Raw genomic sequence first — 12,288 nt, forward strand, 5'->3', positions numbered from 1 at the left:
CTTCCTCTCTCTCCCTCCCACTCTATCTGAATGAAAAAATGGAAAAATGTCCTCGAGTGAGGATAAAAAAATAATAATAATAAAAAATAAATAAATAAATAAATAAATAAATAAACAAACATTGTTGTGTAGCTGTCCCTACCATCCATCTCCAGAACTTTATCATCTTCCTAAACTGAAACTCTGTCCCCATTAAACAGTAATTACCCACCCCCTTCTCCCAGCCCCTGGCTCCCACCCTCTACTTCCTGTCTCTATGGATCTGACTCCTGTAGGGCCCTTCTATAAGGACTCATACAGTATTTGTCCTCTGTGTCTGGCTTATTTCACTGAAAATAATGTCTTTACGGTTCATCCACACTGTAGCAGGTATCAGATTTCCTTCTTTCTTCAGGCTGAATAATATTTTATTGTCTGGATGGACCACATTTTGTTATCCATTCAGCTGTTGATGGACATTTGGGTGTTTCCACCTTTTGGCTGTTGAGAATAATGCTGCTATGGACATAGGTGTGCAAATATCTGCTTGAGACCAGGCTTTGAATTCTTTTAATTCCATCCAGAAGTGGAATTGTAGGATCGCATGATAATTCTATGTTTAATTTTTTTTGCTCTCACCCGAGGATATTTTTACATTTATCTCCAGATAGAGTGGGAGGGAGAAAGGGAGGAAGAGAGAGAAGAGAACCATCGATTTGAGAGAGACACATCAATTGATTGCCACCTGCATGACCTCAACCTGGGACGAACCACAACCGAGATACATGCCCTTGTCCGGAATTTGGTCCGCTGGCCGATGCTCCAACCACTGAGCCAAACTGGCCAGGGCTCTATGTTTAATTTTTTGAGACACCTCCAAACTCTTTTCCATAGTGGCTGCCCCATCTTGAGGGTTCCAGTTTCTCTACATCCTTGATGACACTTATCTTCTGATTTTTTGAGTTGGTCACCCTATTGCCACTGTTCTCATAATGCCCGAGGTGTCTGGGTGGCCAGGCAGGGCTCTGGCTGCCCCAGAACCACCTCTCCCCTGACCCTGTCCCATCCTGCACTATTTTGGGCCCTGTGCCTGTGCAAAGGCCAAGCCTTGGCAGGCCCACCAGGTGCTTCCTCCTGGTCCTGCTCCAGTTCCCACCTGTTCTCCAGGACACAGTGACCTCGGTCACAGCCTGTCCCTGAGGCTGCCCTTCCCGTGGCTCTCCACTCCAGACCTTGCATACACCACACCAGTCAGCAGACATTTTCTGCAAAGAGGCAGAAAGCAAGTATTTTCAGCCTTGCAGACTAGAGGATCTCTGTCACAGCTGCTCAGCTTTGACACCGTAGCTTGAAAGCAGCCTTATGGTGCGGCTTTGTACCTATAAAACTTTATTTATAGACACTGAAACTGGAATTTCACATAATTTGCATGTATTATTAAATTTAATTCCTCCCCTATCCCAATCATTTGAAAATATAAAACCAGCCTGGCTGGTGTGGCTCACTGGTTGAGCGTCGACCCATGCACCAAGAGGTCGCTGGTTCGATTCCCGGTCAGAGACATGCCCAGTCTGTGGGCCTGACGCCCAGTGAGGGGCATGCAGAAGGTGGCCAATCGATGTTCTCTCTCATCGATGTTTCTATCTCTCTCTCCCTCTCCCTTCTTCTCTCTCTAAAATCAATTAAAATAAATAAATAAATAAATAAATAAATAAATAAATAAAACCATTCTTATCTCAAGGGCTGTACAAAAATATGCAGTGGTCTGGATTTGGCCCACAGGCCATAGTTTGTCAATCCTTATATTACACACCCAATAAACATTTGTTGAATGAAATAACGTTTAGTGTCCCATTAAAACATATGCCCAATTGATTAGCATGACAGTGATGGGCTGTTAATGAACAAATGGGCATTAATGTATTTCTTATTAAAGTCACAAATGTAGAAAATGCTGCTCAATTAAATAAAAGTCACACTGGATTTGTTGGTTTTTTTTTTTTTGGTACATGCCCCTAGCGGGAACCGAACTCGGGACTCTCTGGTCCACAGGCTGATGCTCCAACCACTGAGCCAAACTGGCCAGGGCACACTGGATTTTTTTTATTAAGCCCTAAAGGATTTGTAGATAGCTTTATTGAGATAATATTAACATACCATTACAATTTACCTGCTTAATGTGTACATTTTAATTTTTTTTTACATCTTCAAAGGGGCAACCATCAACTACAATCAATTTTACTTTTTTTTATACTCACCAGAGGACCTTTTTCCATTTTGTTTTGTTCAGACAGAGTGGGAGGGAGAGAGAGGAAGAGAGAGAAACATCGATGTGAAAGGGACACATCGAGTGGCTGCCTCCCACAGGAACCAACCAGGGCCTGGGACAAACTGCAACCGAGGTACGTGCCCCTAGGGGGAACCAAACCCAGGTCTCTCTGGACCGCAGGCCGACGCTCCAACCACTGAGCCAAACCAGCCAGGGCTACAATCAATTTTAGAATATTTTATCTCCCCTCCCCAAAAGAAGCTCCATTCCTATTATGGGTCAGTCCCCACTGTCCCCTCCTCCAGCCCCTGGCAATCACGAATCCACTTTCTGTCTTTGTGGATTTGCAGGGCTGGTTCCTTCTTAGGCCTCCTTGGCTTGCAGATGGGCGTCTTCTCTGTGTCCCCACTGTGCACATGTGCCCCGGCGTCCCTCTGTGTGCCCAAATTCTTTTTTTTTTTAATCCTCATCTGAGGATATTTTTTTCATTGATTTTTAGATAGAGTGGGAAGAAGGGGGGGGGGGAGAGAGAGAGAGAGAGAGAGAGAGAGAGAGATATCAATATGAGAGAGACACATCCATTGGTTGCCTCCTGCTTGACCCAGGACTGGGGATTGAACCTGCAACCTAGGTACATGCTCTTGACTGGGAATCGAACTCTAAAGTCCAAGGGCCGATACTCTAACCATTAAGCCAAACTAGCCAGGGCTGTGTGTCTAAATTTTTTTTTTTTTTTAATCCTCACCTGAGGACATTTTTTGTTCAGATAGAGTGAGTGGGAGGGAGAGAGAGGAAGAGAGAAAAAGAGAGAAACATCAATGTGAAAGGGACACATTGAGTGGCTGCCACCCTCACGACCAACCAGGGCCGGGGACAAACTGCAACCGAGGTACGTGCCCTTAGCGGGAACTGAACCCAGGTCTCTCCGGACCGCAGGCCAACGCTCTAACCGCTGAGCCAAACTGGCCAGGGCTGTGTGTCTAAATTCTTATACAGACACCAGTCATATTGGGTTAAGGCCCACCCTCACAACCCCTTTGTAACCCAATCATCTCTCTCTTTTTTTTTAAATCCTCACCATAGGATATTTTCCCATTGATTTTCAGATAGAGTGGGAGGGAGAGAGAGAGAGAAACATGGATGTGAGAGAGACACATCAATTGGTTGCCTCCCACATGACCCCAACAGGCCCGGGTTTGAACCACAACTGAGGTACACGCCCTTGACCGGAATCAAACCTGCGACTCTTTGGTCCATCGGCTGACGCTCTAACCACTGAGCCAAACTGGCCAGGGCTTAATCACCTCTTTAATCACTTCCAGATATAGTCATGTTCTGAGGTCCTGGGGCTTAGGGCTTCAACTTATGAATTTGGGGGACACAATTCAGCCCGTGACAGTGTCTTTTTATTTTTTGCTAATCCTCACCTGAGGATATTTTTCCATCGATTTTTTTTTTTTTTTTTTTTTTGTAGAGAGAGTGGAAGTGAGGGAGGGGGACAAAGAGCAAGGGACAGAGAGAAACATTGATGTGAGAGAGGCAGATCGATTGGTTGCCTCCTGCACAACCCCGAGCAGGGCCAGGGATTGAACCTGCAACCCATGTACATGCCCTTGACTAGAATTGAACCTGTTCTGGACATTTTACATCAATGGAATCACACACTGTGTGGCCTTTCATGTCTGACTTCTTTCACTGAGCATCGTGTTTTCAAGGTTTATCCATGTTGTGGTGTGAGTGGTAGAGCGTCCCTCCTTTTCATTCATGGCTGAGATTCCTTTGTATAATAAAGCATGCTGTGTTTATCCATCACCCATCCGCAGACACTTGGGCTGCTTCCACCTTTTGGCTACTGTGAATAATACTCCTGTGAACCTTCATATACAAGTTTTTGTTTGAATACCTGTTTTCAATTCTTATGGGTATATTCCTGTGAGTGTAATTGCTGCGTTATAAGGTCATTGGTTTTTTTCTTTTTTTTTTCCTCCATAATTTTCAAATGTTCACTAGTTTTGTCCCAACCCAGCTGTACTGAGGGTTTTTTGTGCCATTCTGGATTGAGTGAGGTGGGAAGCTACGGGTCCACAGTTGGCCATTGTACATCACCCTCAGGTCAAGGGGTACCCTGTCCCCCCCGCCCCAGAGCTCTGGTCTCCATTGGACCTTCAGATTCCTTTGAGCAAAGAGAACAGGGTCTAGGGAGAGGAGAGTTCAAATCCCAGCTCCGCCAAGCCACCAACCATCTCTGAACCTGTCTCCCAGTCCTTAAAATGGGTATAAATAATAAACTATCTCTCTGAGCTTCTGGGGAGGGCACAGGGAGACATCATTCCGGGGATAGAAAGTATGTCCTTAATGAGCATCCTGGGTCGTGAAAGCTTCCCAGTAATCCTACACAGTAGGTATCAACTCCAACCAGAGAAGGTGTGGGCGGTGCAGTAGTGGCGGGGCTAAGCCAAGAGCTGGGCTGACTTCTTTGACCATGTTCTGGGCTATGCTGTGCCATCTGTTGAGAGCTGGGAGGAAATTTACTTTCTGGGATAACTGAGGCCCCAAGGACCCCCCAAGCAGCCCCTGGGGTCATGTTGGTATAGGTCCAACAGGTGGAGACTAAGTACCCAGGGCGCTCAGTGCCACCCCCAGAAGCCATCAATGAACCAAGGAGAGGGGACAGGATGTTCCTTTTCGGCACCTCAGATCCAACAGGCTGAATCCTAACAGTTAAAAAAAAAAACCAGGATAGTGTTTAATTCTTAAGCTGCTGTGAGGTTACAGAGGCATCTTGGGGCTGGATCCTGGGGCCCCAAGATGCTGAGCTGTGAGTGGGGCCTCCACTCTCATATGTACAGACATCCACAAAGGGAAATGGTCGTCGGTGTCTTGCTGGGACGCCGCCAGACTGGCCGTACTGTGGCCGGAATTGTGTGTGGGTCTCTCCAGTCCGGGGTCGGGCCCCTCCGCCCCGGCCACACTAGGAGTTGTTCAGGAGTGAGTTCTGAATGTCTTCCAGGACCTGGTGGAAGAGCTCCTCACGGGACTTCGTGCCATCCAGGTACACTGAAATCAGAAAGGCCATGGTCAGGGTCGAAAGTGCTGGGCCGCCAGAGCTCCTGCCATGAGGCAGGTGGACAGCTCACAGGGAGTCGGGTGGACTGCTGAATCAGGAGGAAGCTGACCTGCAGACTCAGGTTGCTGGAATAAAATGGCCTCTGAGGTCCAAAGCAAGAAGGACTGGCAGTGAGACTTGAGGAGGGATTTCTAGGTTTCCCAAATGGTCCCCATGGGGAGGGGCTGGGCTCAGGGTCAGGCCTCATGCTACTCGGGGCCTTACCTACGTCCACACCATTGGCCTCCATCTCTTGCTTATACTTCTGGTACATGGGCCACACGTGGCCATCAAAGAGGCCAGGGGGATCGGGGACCTGGTAGCTTCGAGTACTGGGGAAAGAGATTGGTAAGAATGAGTGATGCCCACGTTGCCCAGGGGTGGTACTATGAGCAGAGCCTGGGGGATGTGAACTAGGTCAGGGATAACGCCATGGAGAAAGGGGGCCCAACTGAGCCTGGGGCCATTGGCTGCAATCAGGGTGCCCCAGTTTCTGGCATTTTCATCCCCTGAACCTGGTAGATGCCTAGGGCAGTGCAGGGTGGGCCATGCCTCCAGGTCCCCAGCTGGGGCTTCTAGAACAGTGCGCGGGCCAGCTAAGTGCTTGCTGGCTGACAACCTGTGTTTCAGGGTGGCCTGTGTCCAGTGGGCATCAGTGGTTTCCTGGTCCCACCTGGGAATCCAGACGGCCTCCAGGCTTACCTCCTCCTCCACTTGCACTCCTCGTAGGGGACGGTCAGGAAGTACCGTTTACTGTATAAGTCCACCAGGGGCCTGGCAAGGGTGGAGGACATGATCAGTGCCATGGGTCTTCCTTCAGGGGGTCAAGGTACACAGCTCCACAGCCTTGGCCTCCCGGGACTTTCCTGGGTGTTGAGGGCTGGATGGGGGTGGGGTCTGGGCTGGTTAGTGTAGAGGTCAGGGAGGGGACTAGCATCGGCCAGTCTCCTGCTATGCCCAGGAACATCCCCACAGCAGCCCCCAATTTAGATGGGCCAAGAGAGGGGCTGTGTCACACGGTGAGGCCAGGGGTCCCACTCAGCCTCCTGCTCTGCCTGAGAAGGCTGAGTTCTAAACGGAGGACTCAGTTTTCCCAAGAAGTGGGGGTTTTGCCCCAGACCTCTAAGCTGAGCCCAGTGCTGCCCAACCGCTGGGAGGGCCCGATTTTCTGGGGCGTGCATCTGCCACCACTCACTTGTAGCTGTACAGGAGGAACCCTTCCAGGATGAGGATGTGTGTGTCCAGGGTGTCCGGTTGGACACTGACGCCGTGGGCACGGGCGAACTTCCGGGGGTTGCTCGCCCAGGCCTGCACGGTGCTCAGCATGGCCTCCATGTCCAGGGACTCCAGCACTGGGGGCAGGAGAGCAGCGTTGGCAGAGTCGGGGAAAGGGGGCACAGTGCAGGCAGGGGGCGCGGGGCCGCCGGCCATTCTTACCATCCCACTGCTTGAAGCCGTCCTCCCCAACTGCGATTTGGTCTTGGGGCTGAAATAGAGGAGCCCGAACCCCGGGCTCAGTGCCTGCCTTCCCACCTCACCAGCACCCTGGGCTGACAGAATCTCGGGGGGCCCCTCAGCTCCTGGAGAGCCCATAGTGGGGGGCCCAGGGTCTGGCGGGGCTGCCTGCCCTGACCCTCTCCAGTTGATGCGTACAGGCTCTGAGGTGCTGGGTGCGGTTCAGGCTGGCAGGATACTCCCTCTCCCCCGCCCCTGACTCAGGACCAGGAGGAAGGGGCTTGGCATCCATCATCTCATTACCCCTCACCCTCCACAAAGCATGGAGGGTGGGCTCAGAGACCATTTTGCAGATGGGAAAGTGCAGGTGCAGAGGGAGAAAAGGCCTGGAAGGCCACAGTGGCACTGGTCTGGTGGGACACCCCCGTGGGAACTGCAGTGTCCCCATCAGTCCAGTGGGGAATAGGTGTCCAGTGAGAATGTACCAGGTAATAGTGCTGCTCAGTAAATGAGAATGCCCATTTCTTGCTTTCCTGGCCCAGGGCGACCTGAGGGGTCTGTGCTGGGCCCCCATGGGCAATGGGCATTAGAGTAGCCTGGGCTGGCCCCCACCCCGACCCCCATGTGAGGGCGGCCACCTTGTAAAAGTCATCCTGGTGGATCACACAGCAGTTGGGCAGCACCTTGAGCAGGCTGTTGGTCAGAGTGGTCTTGCCGCCGTTGGTCATGCTGTGGAGACAGCGTACAATTGCCTGGCCTGGTCTGAGGGGTCCCCAGAATCAGACGCAAACATAAACACAGAACTGTAAAACCTTAGAGCTAAGAGGATATTGTTATTTGCCTAGGGTCAGAGGAGACTTTTTAAGTAGAGACAAAGGACAGAAAGTATGAAAACAAACAAATAGCTAACACAGTCCTGGCTGGTGCTGGGCCATCCTGAGCACTGCGACTCATTTCCTTGTCATTGCAAACTTAGGAGGTGGGCCCAGGAACTCATTTTTACAGATGAGGAAACTGAGCTCCAAGCATGATTTAGCCCTAGGAGGCCTTTTTTTTTCTTTATTGATTTTTAGAGAGAGAGGAAGGGAGAGGGAGAGAGATAGAAACATCGATGAGAGGGAACATCAACTGGCCGCCTCCTGCATGCCCCCCACTGGGGATCGGGCCCACAACCTGGGCATGTGCCCTGACCGGGAACTGAACCGGCGACTTCTTGGTGCATAGGTCGATGCTCAACCACTGAGCCACACTGGCCGGGCCTTTTTTTTCTTTCTTCTAAAGGTCAAAATGTTAAAACAAGTGCATACTGGGGGAGAACATGTATTTGCAATAGAAAAACCAGTAGTTCACTGCAAAACTAAAAGAGGCATTCAACTTTATGAACTGGTTGTAACCAAGAAAAGATAAGAAAGAAAAAGGAAAAAAAAAAAAAGCAATTGTCAAAGTAGGGTGACCAACTTGTCCTGGTTTGCCGAGGATGTCTCTGCTTTTAGCACTGGAAGCCCCAAATCCTGGGGACCCTTCAGTGCCAGGAAAACCAGGACTAGGGGGTCAGCCTGTGGTAAAGGGAACAAGACTCTGGACTCCTGGAGCTGACAAAGGGCACAGAAGGGTAACTGAAAGGCGTTTCTGCAAAAGAGTATCCTTTTGACCTTGTTGTCCCTGTTCTAGGAATCAGAGGCAGAAAGCCAGGTGTGACAGGGGAAAGCTGCAGCCAGTGAAAAGGGCTGACAGGAAAGGGGACCCCCATATATTAAGAAGAAGAAGCTTATTTTATTATCATTATTTTTTATCCTCACCCAAGGACATTTTTGCATTTATCTTCAGATAGAGCAGGAGGGAGAGAGGGAGGAAGAGAGAGAGAGAGAGAGAAACATTGATGTGAGAGAGACACATCGACTGGTTGCCACCCACACAACCCCAACCAGGGTGGGGGACAAACTGCAACCGAGGTACGTGCCCTTAGCGGGAACTGAACCCAGGTCTCTCTGGTCTGCAGGCCGACGCTCTAACTGCTGAGCCAAACTGGCCAGGCTAAGGGGGAGCAGTTTAGAACAGCCCTGGCATTAATTTGGGTCATTACTAAAGGCACACCTTGCACTCAAGGTGGCTACAGAATTTGCAAGGCCTGGCACCAAATGAAATGTAGGGGCCTTCAAATATATTAGGAATTTCAAGTGGGCAATAGCAGAGCAATGGAGGAGTAACCCGGCCAGGTCGCTCAGTTGGGTAGAACATCGTCTGGATACACCAAGGTTACACCGGTCAGGGCACACACAAGAATCAACCAATGAATGCATAAATAAGTGGAAAAATAAATAGATGGTTCTTTCTCTCATTTCCCTCTCTAAAAATAAATAAAAACATTTTTGGAACCAAGTGGGGTAAAGGGACCCAGGGCAATCCCCTGGTAGGACGTGTCTGTCCTCTAGCCCACCCTGCTTAGGAAAAGTGCTTTCCTAGCATCACCTTAAAAGGCCTGGTTATTGGTAACAAAATGGAGAGTTTAAATCCTCCTGGGAAGGGAGGCCCCTGACTGGCGGGTGCTACACAGTCACTACGGAATGCCACTCTGGGGACCGCCCCACCTGCCCACGTGTCTATCCCCTGGTAGGGTATCCCCACCACCTTCCCCTCAGGATGGCCACAGACTGTTAGGAGAGTCTGCTTGAGCTTCGTAAAGTCTTTTCTCCCCACCGACTTCTGGTTTTACACTGAATACAGCGGGGGAAAAGTGCTTTTCATTTGGCAATTTAAAATTTGGCTTCGCGCCCCGCCCACTGGGGGCACCCAGCCTCCGAGCGCACAGACCCCTCCCCACACCCAGACCTCGGGCGGCGGCCCTGGGACCCCAGGCAACAGCAGGTCTCCATTCCACCGCCTCCCCTGGCTCCCGGGCGCCTTTGCCCCGCGAGGCCACCCGCCGGGCGCCCAGGCCGCTCACCCTCCGATGCCCACAATGCACTTCATTTCCACGCGGAGGGGCGGTGGGGATCGCGCTCGGCTCGCCGACTCCAGGGCACCCTCTGGGTTCGCCGCCGCACTGCGCTGCGTCCCGGCTTCATTGAGAAAACCTGGCGCCTTTATAGGCCCCGGCGGCTTGGAGGCTACCACGAGGGAGGGGACACGCGGCCTGCTGGCAGCGTGGCATGCGGGGTGGGGGCAAGCCCCCCCACGGCACCTGTTTCCACTGGATGAAAATAGCTCCACGTTGCCTTTTGCCTAAATTAGTCATGGGCCAGCGGGGCGGGAGGGGTGCGGGTAGATGTCACCGGCTGCCTCTTCCCTCCTCCTACTCTCCTCTTCCCCACCCCTAGCCAGACTGCCACCCGGCAGATAACGCGCCACACATCTTCCCTTCCTAAAAATATCCCGCTCAGAGTGTCCTCTGGCTTGACCCTGACATTAAGACTGGTTCTGGTGGCGCTGAGGAAAGGGAACTCACCGCCCACCCCACCCCGTCGCCAGCTGCAGCAGCAGCGCCAGCATCCCTGCCCTCACCCTCCCCGCCCTGTGGGGACTTCCTTTCCCAGGGGGCTGCGCCAAGATGCGCTGAAGGTCCAGAACGGTGAGTGCCAAGATAGCTGTGCTCTGGTGACCTGGGCCTGTCAGAAAATCTCAGCGTGACACCAGGGGCCATTCCTCGAGTGATCATGTGAGGCCTGGAGGAGTCACTGGATTTGGCCTCATGCCTTTCAGCAGCCTGGGGATGAGGTGGAGTGGGACACGACCTTGCTGGTCCCTGCTCTGTATCCCTGGAAGCTGGGGGACACACTTGTCCATGTTCGAACAGCTGCTTACTGAAGGAGCTGCAATGCACATCTGGACTGAAGGTTCTACCCATCCTATGAGAGGCACAGCCTCCCAACTGTCCTGTGTGAACTTGGGTGAGCCATGTCATTTCTCTGTGTCTCAGTCTCCCCTCAGGGGGGAGTATACTAGTTGGGCCTGGGCTACTATTATTGTTATTGTTATTATTGTGATTTATAATAAATATATATTTGGTCTTAGTCCCAGTTCCCAGCACACAGTTCCTAAGACTCTTGTAATTTCCTAAGAGATAAAAGGGAGTGTCTTTTGTTATAATATTTGGACTTTTGTCCTTGGTTCCTGAAATAGCTCTAGAGTGATAAAGATGAAAGGCATCTTTTGCTATTTGTAACAAGTCCTTTCAGCCTCACCTGAGTTTATGCTAATGGTGTGTCTATGGAAAGGGCCTGAAACCACAGGATGAGAGCTGATGGCCAGGGGAACCTGCATTGGGTTAGACTCTAACCGTTAGAGGATGAAGTTTTCTGGGAAGAGGGGCTGGGGATTGAGTCAATCACCAAAGGCCAACAATTTAATCAATCACACCTGTGTGATGAAGCCGCCACAACAATCCCTAAAGGAAGGGGTTCGGAGAACTTCCGGGTGGGCAAGCAAATTCACATGCTGGGAGGTAGTGCCTGGAGAGGGCATGGGAGCTCTGGGCCCCTTCTCAAACCTTGCTCTACGTATCTTTCATATGGCTGTTCCTGAGTTCCATCCCTTATTTAAAACACTGCTAATCTGTCCAACCGGTGTGGCTCAGTGGTTGAGCATCAACCCATGCACCAGGAGGTCACTGGTTCGATTCCTGGTCAGGGCATATGCCCAGGTTGTGGGCCTGATTTCCAGTGGGGGGCATGCAGGAGGCAGCCAATCGATGTTCTCTCTCATTTATGTTTCTGTCTCTCTCTCCCTCTCTCTGTAAAATAAATAAAGGAAAAACAACAGAAACAAAAAAACTGCTAATCTAGTAAGTGAAGTGTTTCCTTGAATTCTGTGAGCTGCTGTAGCAAATTGTCGAACCTGAAATGGGAGGATGTATGGGAACCCCAATTTGTAGCCAAGTGGGACAGAAGCGTGGGTAACCTGGGCATCCACTACTTTTGACCGGCGTCTGATGGAACAATTGTTGGGCTAAGTCCTTAACAATTGTGGGGTCTGCGCTAACTCCGGGTAGTGTCAGAACTGAGTTAAGTTAAAGGTCTCTGCCAAGAACTGGAGAATTACTGGGTGTGGGAAAAAGCCCCACATCTGGTGTTAGAAGGGTTGGTGTGAGTGTAGAGAGGAAACAGAGTTTTCCCTTTCAATAGTAATAATAATGATACACTTATAATTAATAGAATATGTAATTATACATAAAATAATAATACATTATTATTACTATTAACTGCTGACTGGGTTTGATTCTAGAAGGGATTGAGGGCAGGAAATGAACTTCAGTCACAGAGAGGCGGAGTCAGAGGGTCTGGGAATAACCCATCAGGCCCCTACTCTGCAGATGAGAGATGGAAGCCACACAAGACAGGTGATGGCCCAAGGTCATCCAAGGTCACCCAAGGCATGGGGCTCTCTCCTCTGAACCTCACCCAAGACCAGCGCTTGGAAATGGAAAAAAGTAACAAACCTCTGTTTTCAGTTATAGTTTATTTCACATAAAAATCCCCCAAAG

The 12,288-nt window shown here is 50.6% G+C and overlaps 1 protein-coding gene across 1 annotated transcript; it reads right to left on the minus strand.

Moving 5' to 3' along the window:
- Positions 1-4,988: 4,988 nt before the first annotated feature.
- On the minus strand, positions 4,989-9,856 carry NMRK2 (nicotinamide riboside kinase 2). Its single transcript, XM_036240712.1, has 7 exons — positions 9,754-9,856; positions 7,448-7,538; positions 6,792-6,840; positions 6,550-6,706; positions 6,057-6,128; positions 5,580-5,686; positions 4,989-5,305 (listed from the first exon to the last, which is right to left on the minus strand). Exons 1-7 carry the CDS (start codon positions 9,777-9,779, stop codon positions 5,220-5,222), a joined length of 588 nt encoding a protein of 195 aa, XP_036096605.1. The 5' UTR covers positions 9,780-9,856; the 3' UTR covers positions 4,989-5,219.
- Positions 9,857-12,288: the final 2,432 nt, after the last annotated feature.

This window comes from Molossus molossus, unplaced genomic scaffold, assembly GCF_014108415.1.
Source record: "Molossus molossus isolate mMolMol1 unplaced genomic scaffold, mMolMol1.p scaffold_m16_p_4, whole genome shotgun sequence".
Lineage (NCBI taxonomy): Eukaryota > Metazoa > Chordata > Mammalia > Chiroptera > Molossidae > Molossus > Molossus molossus.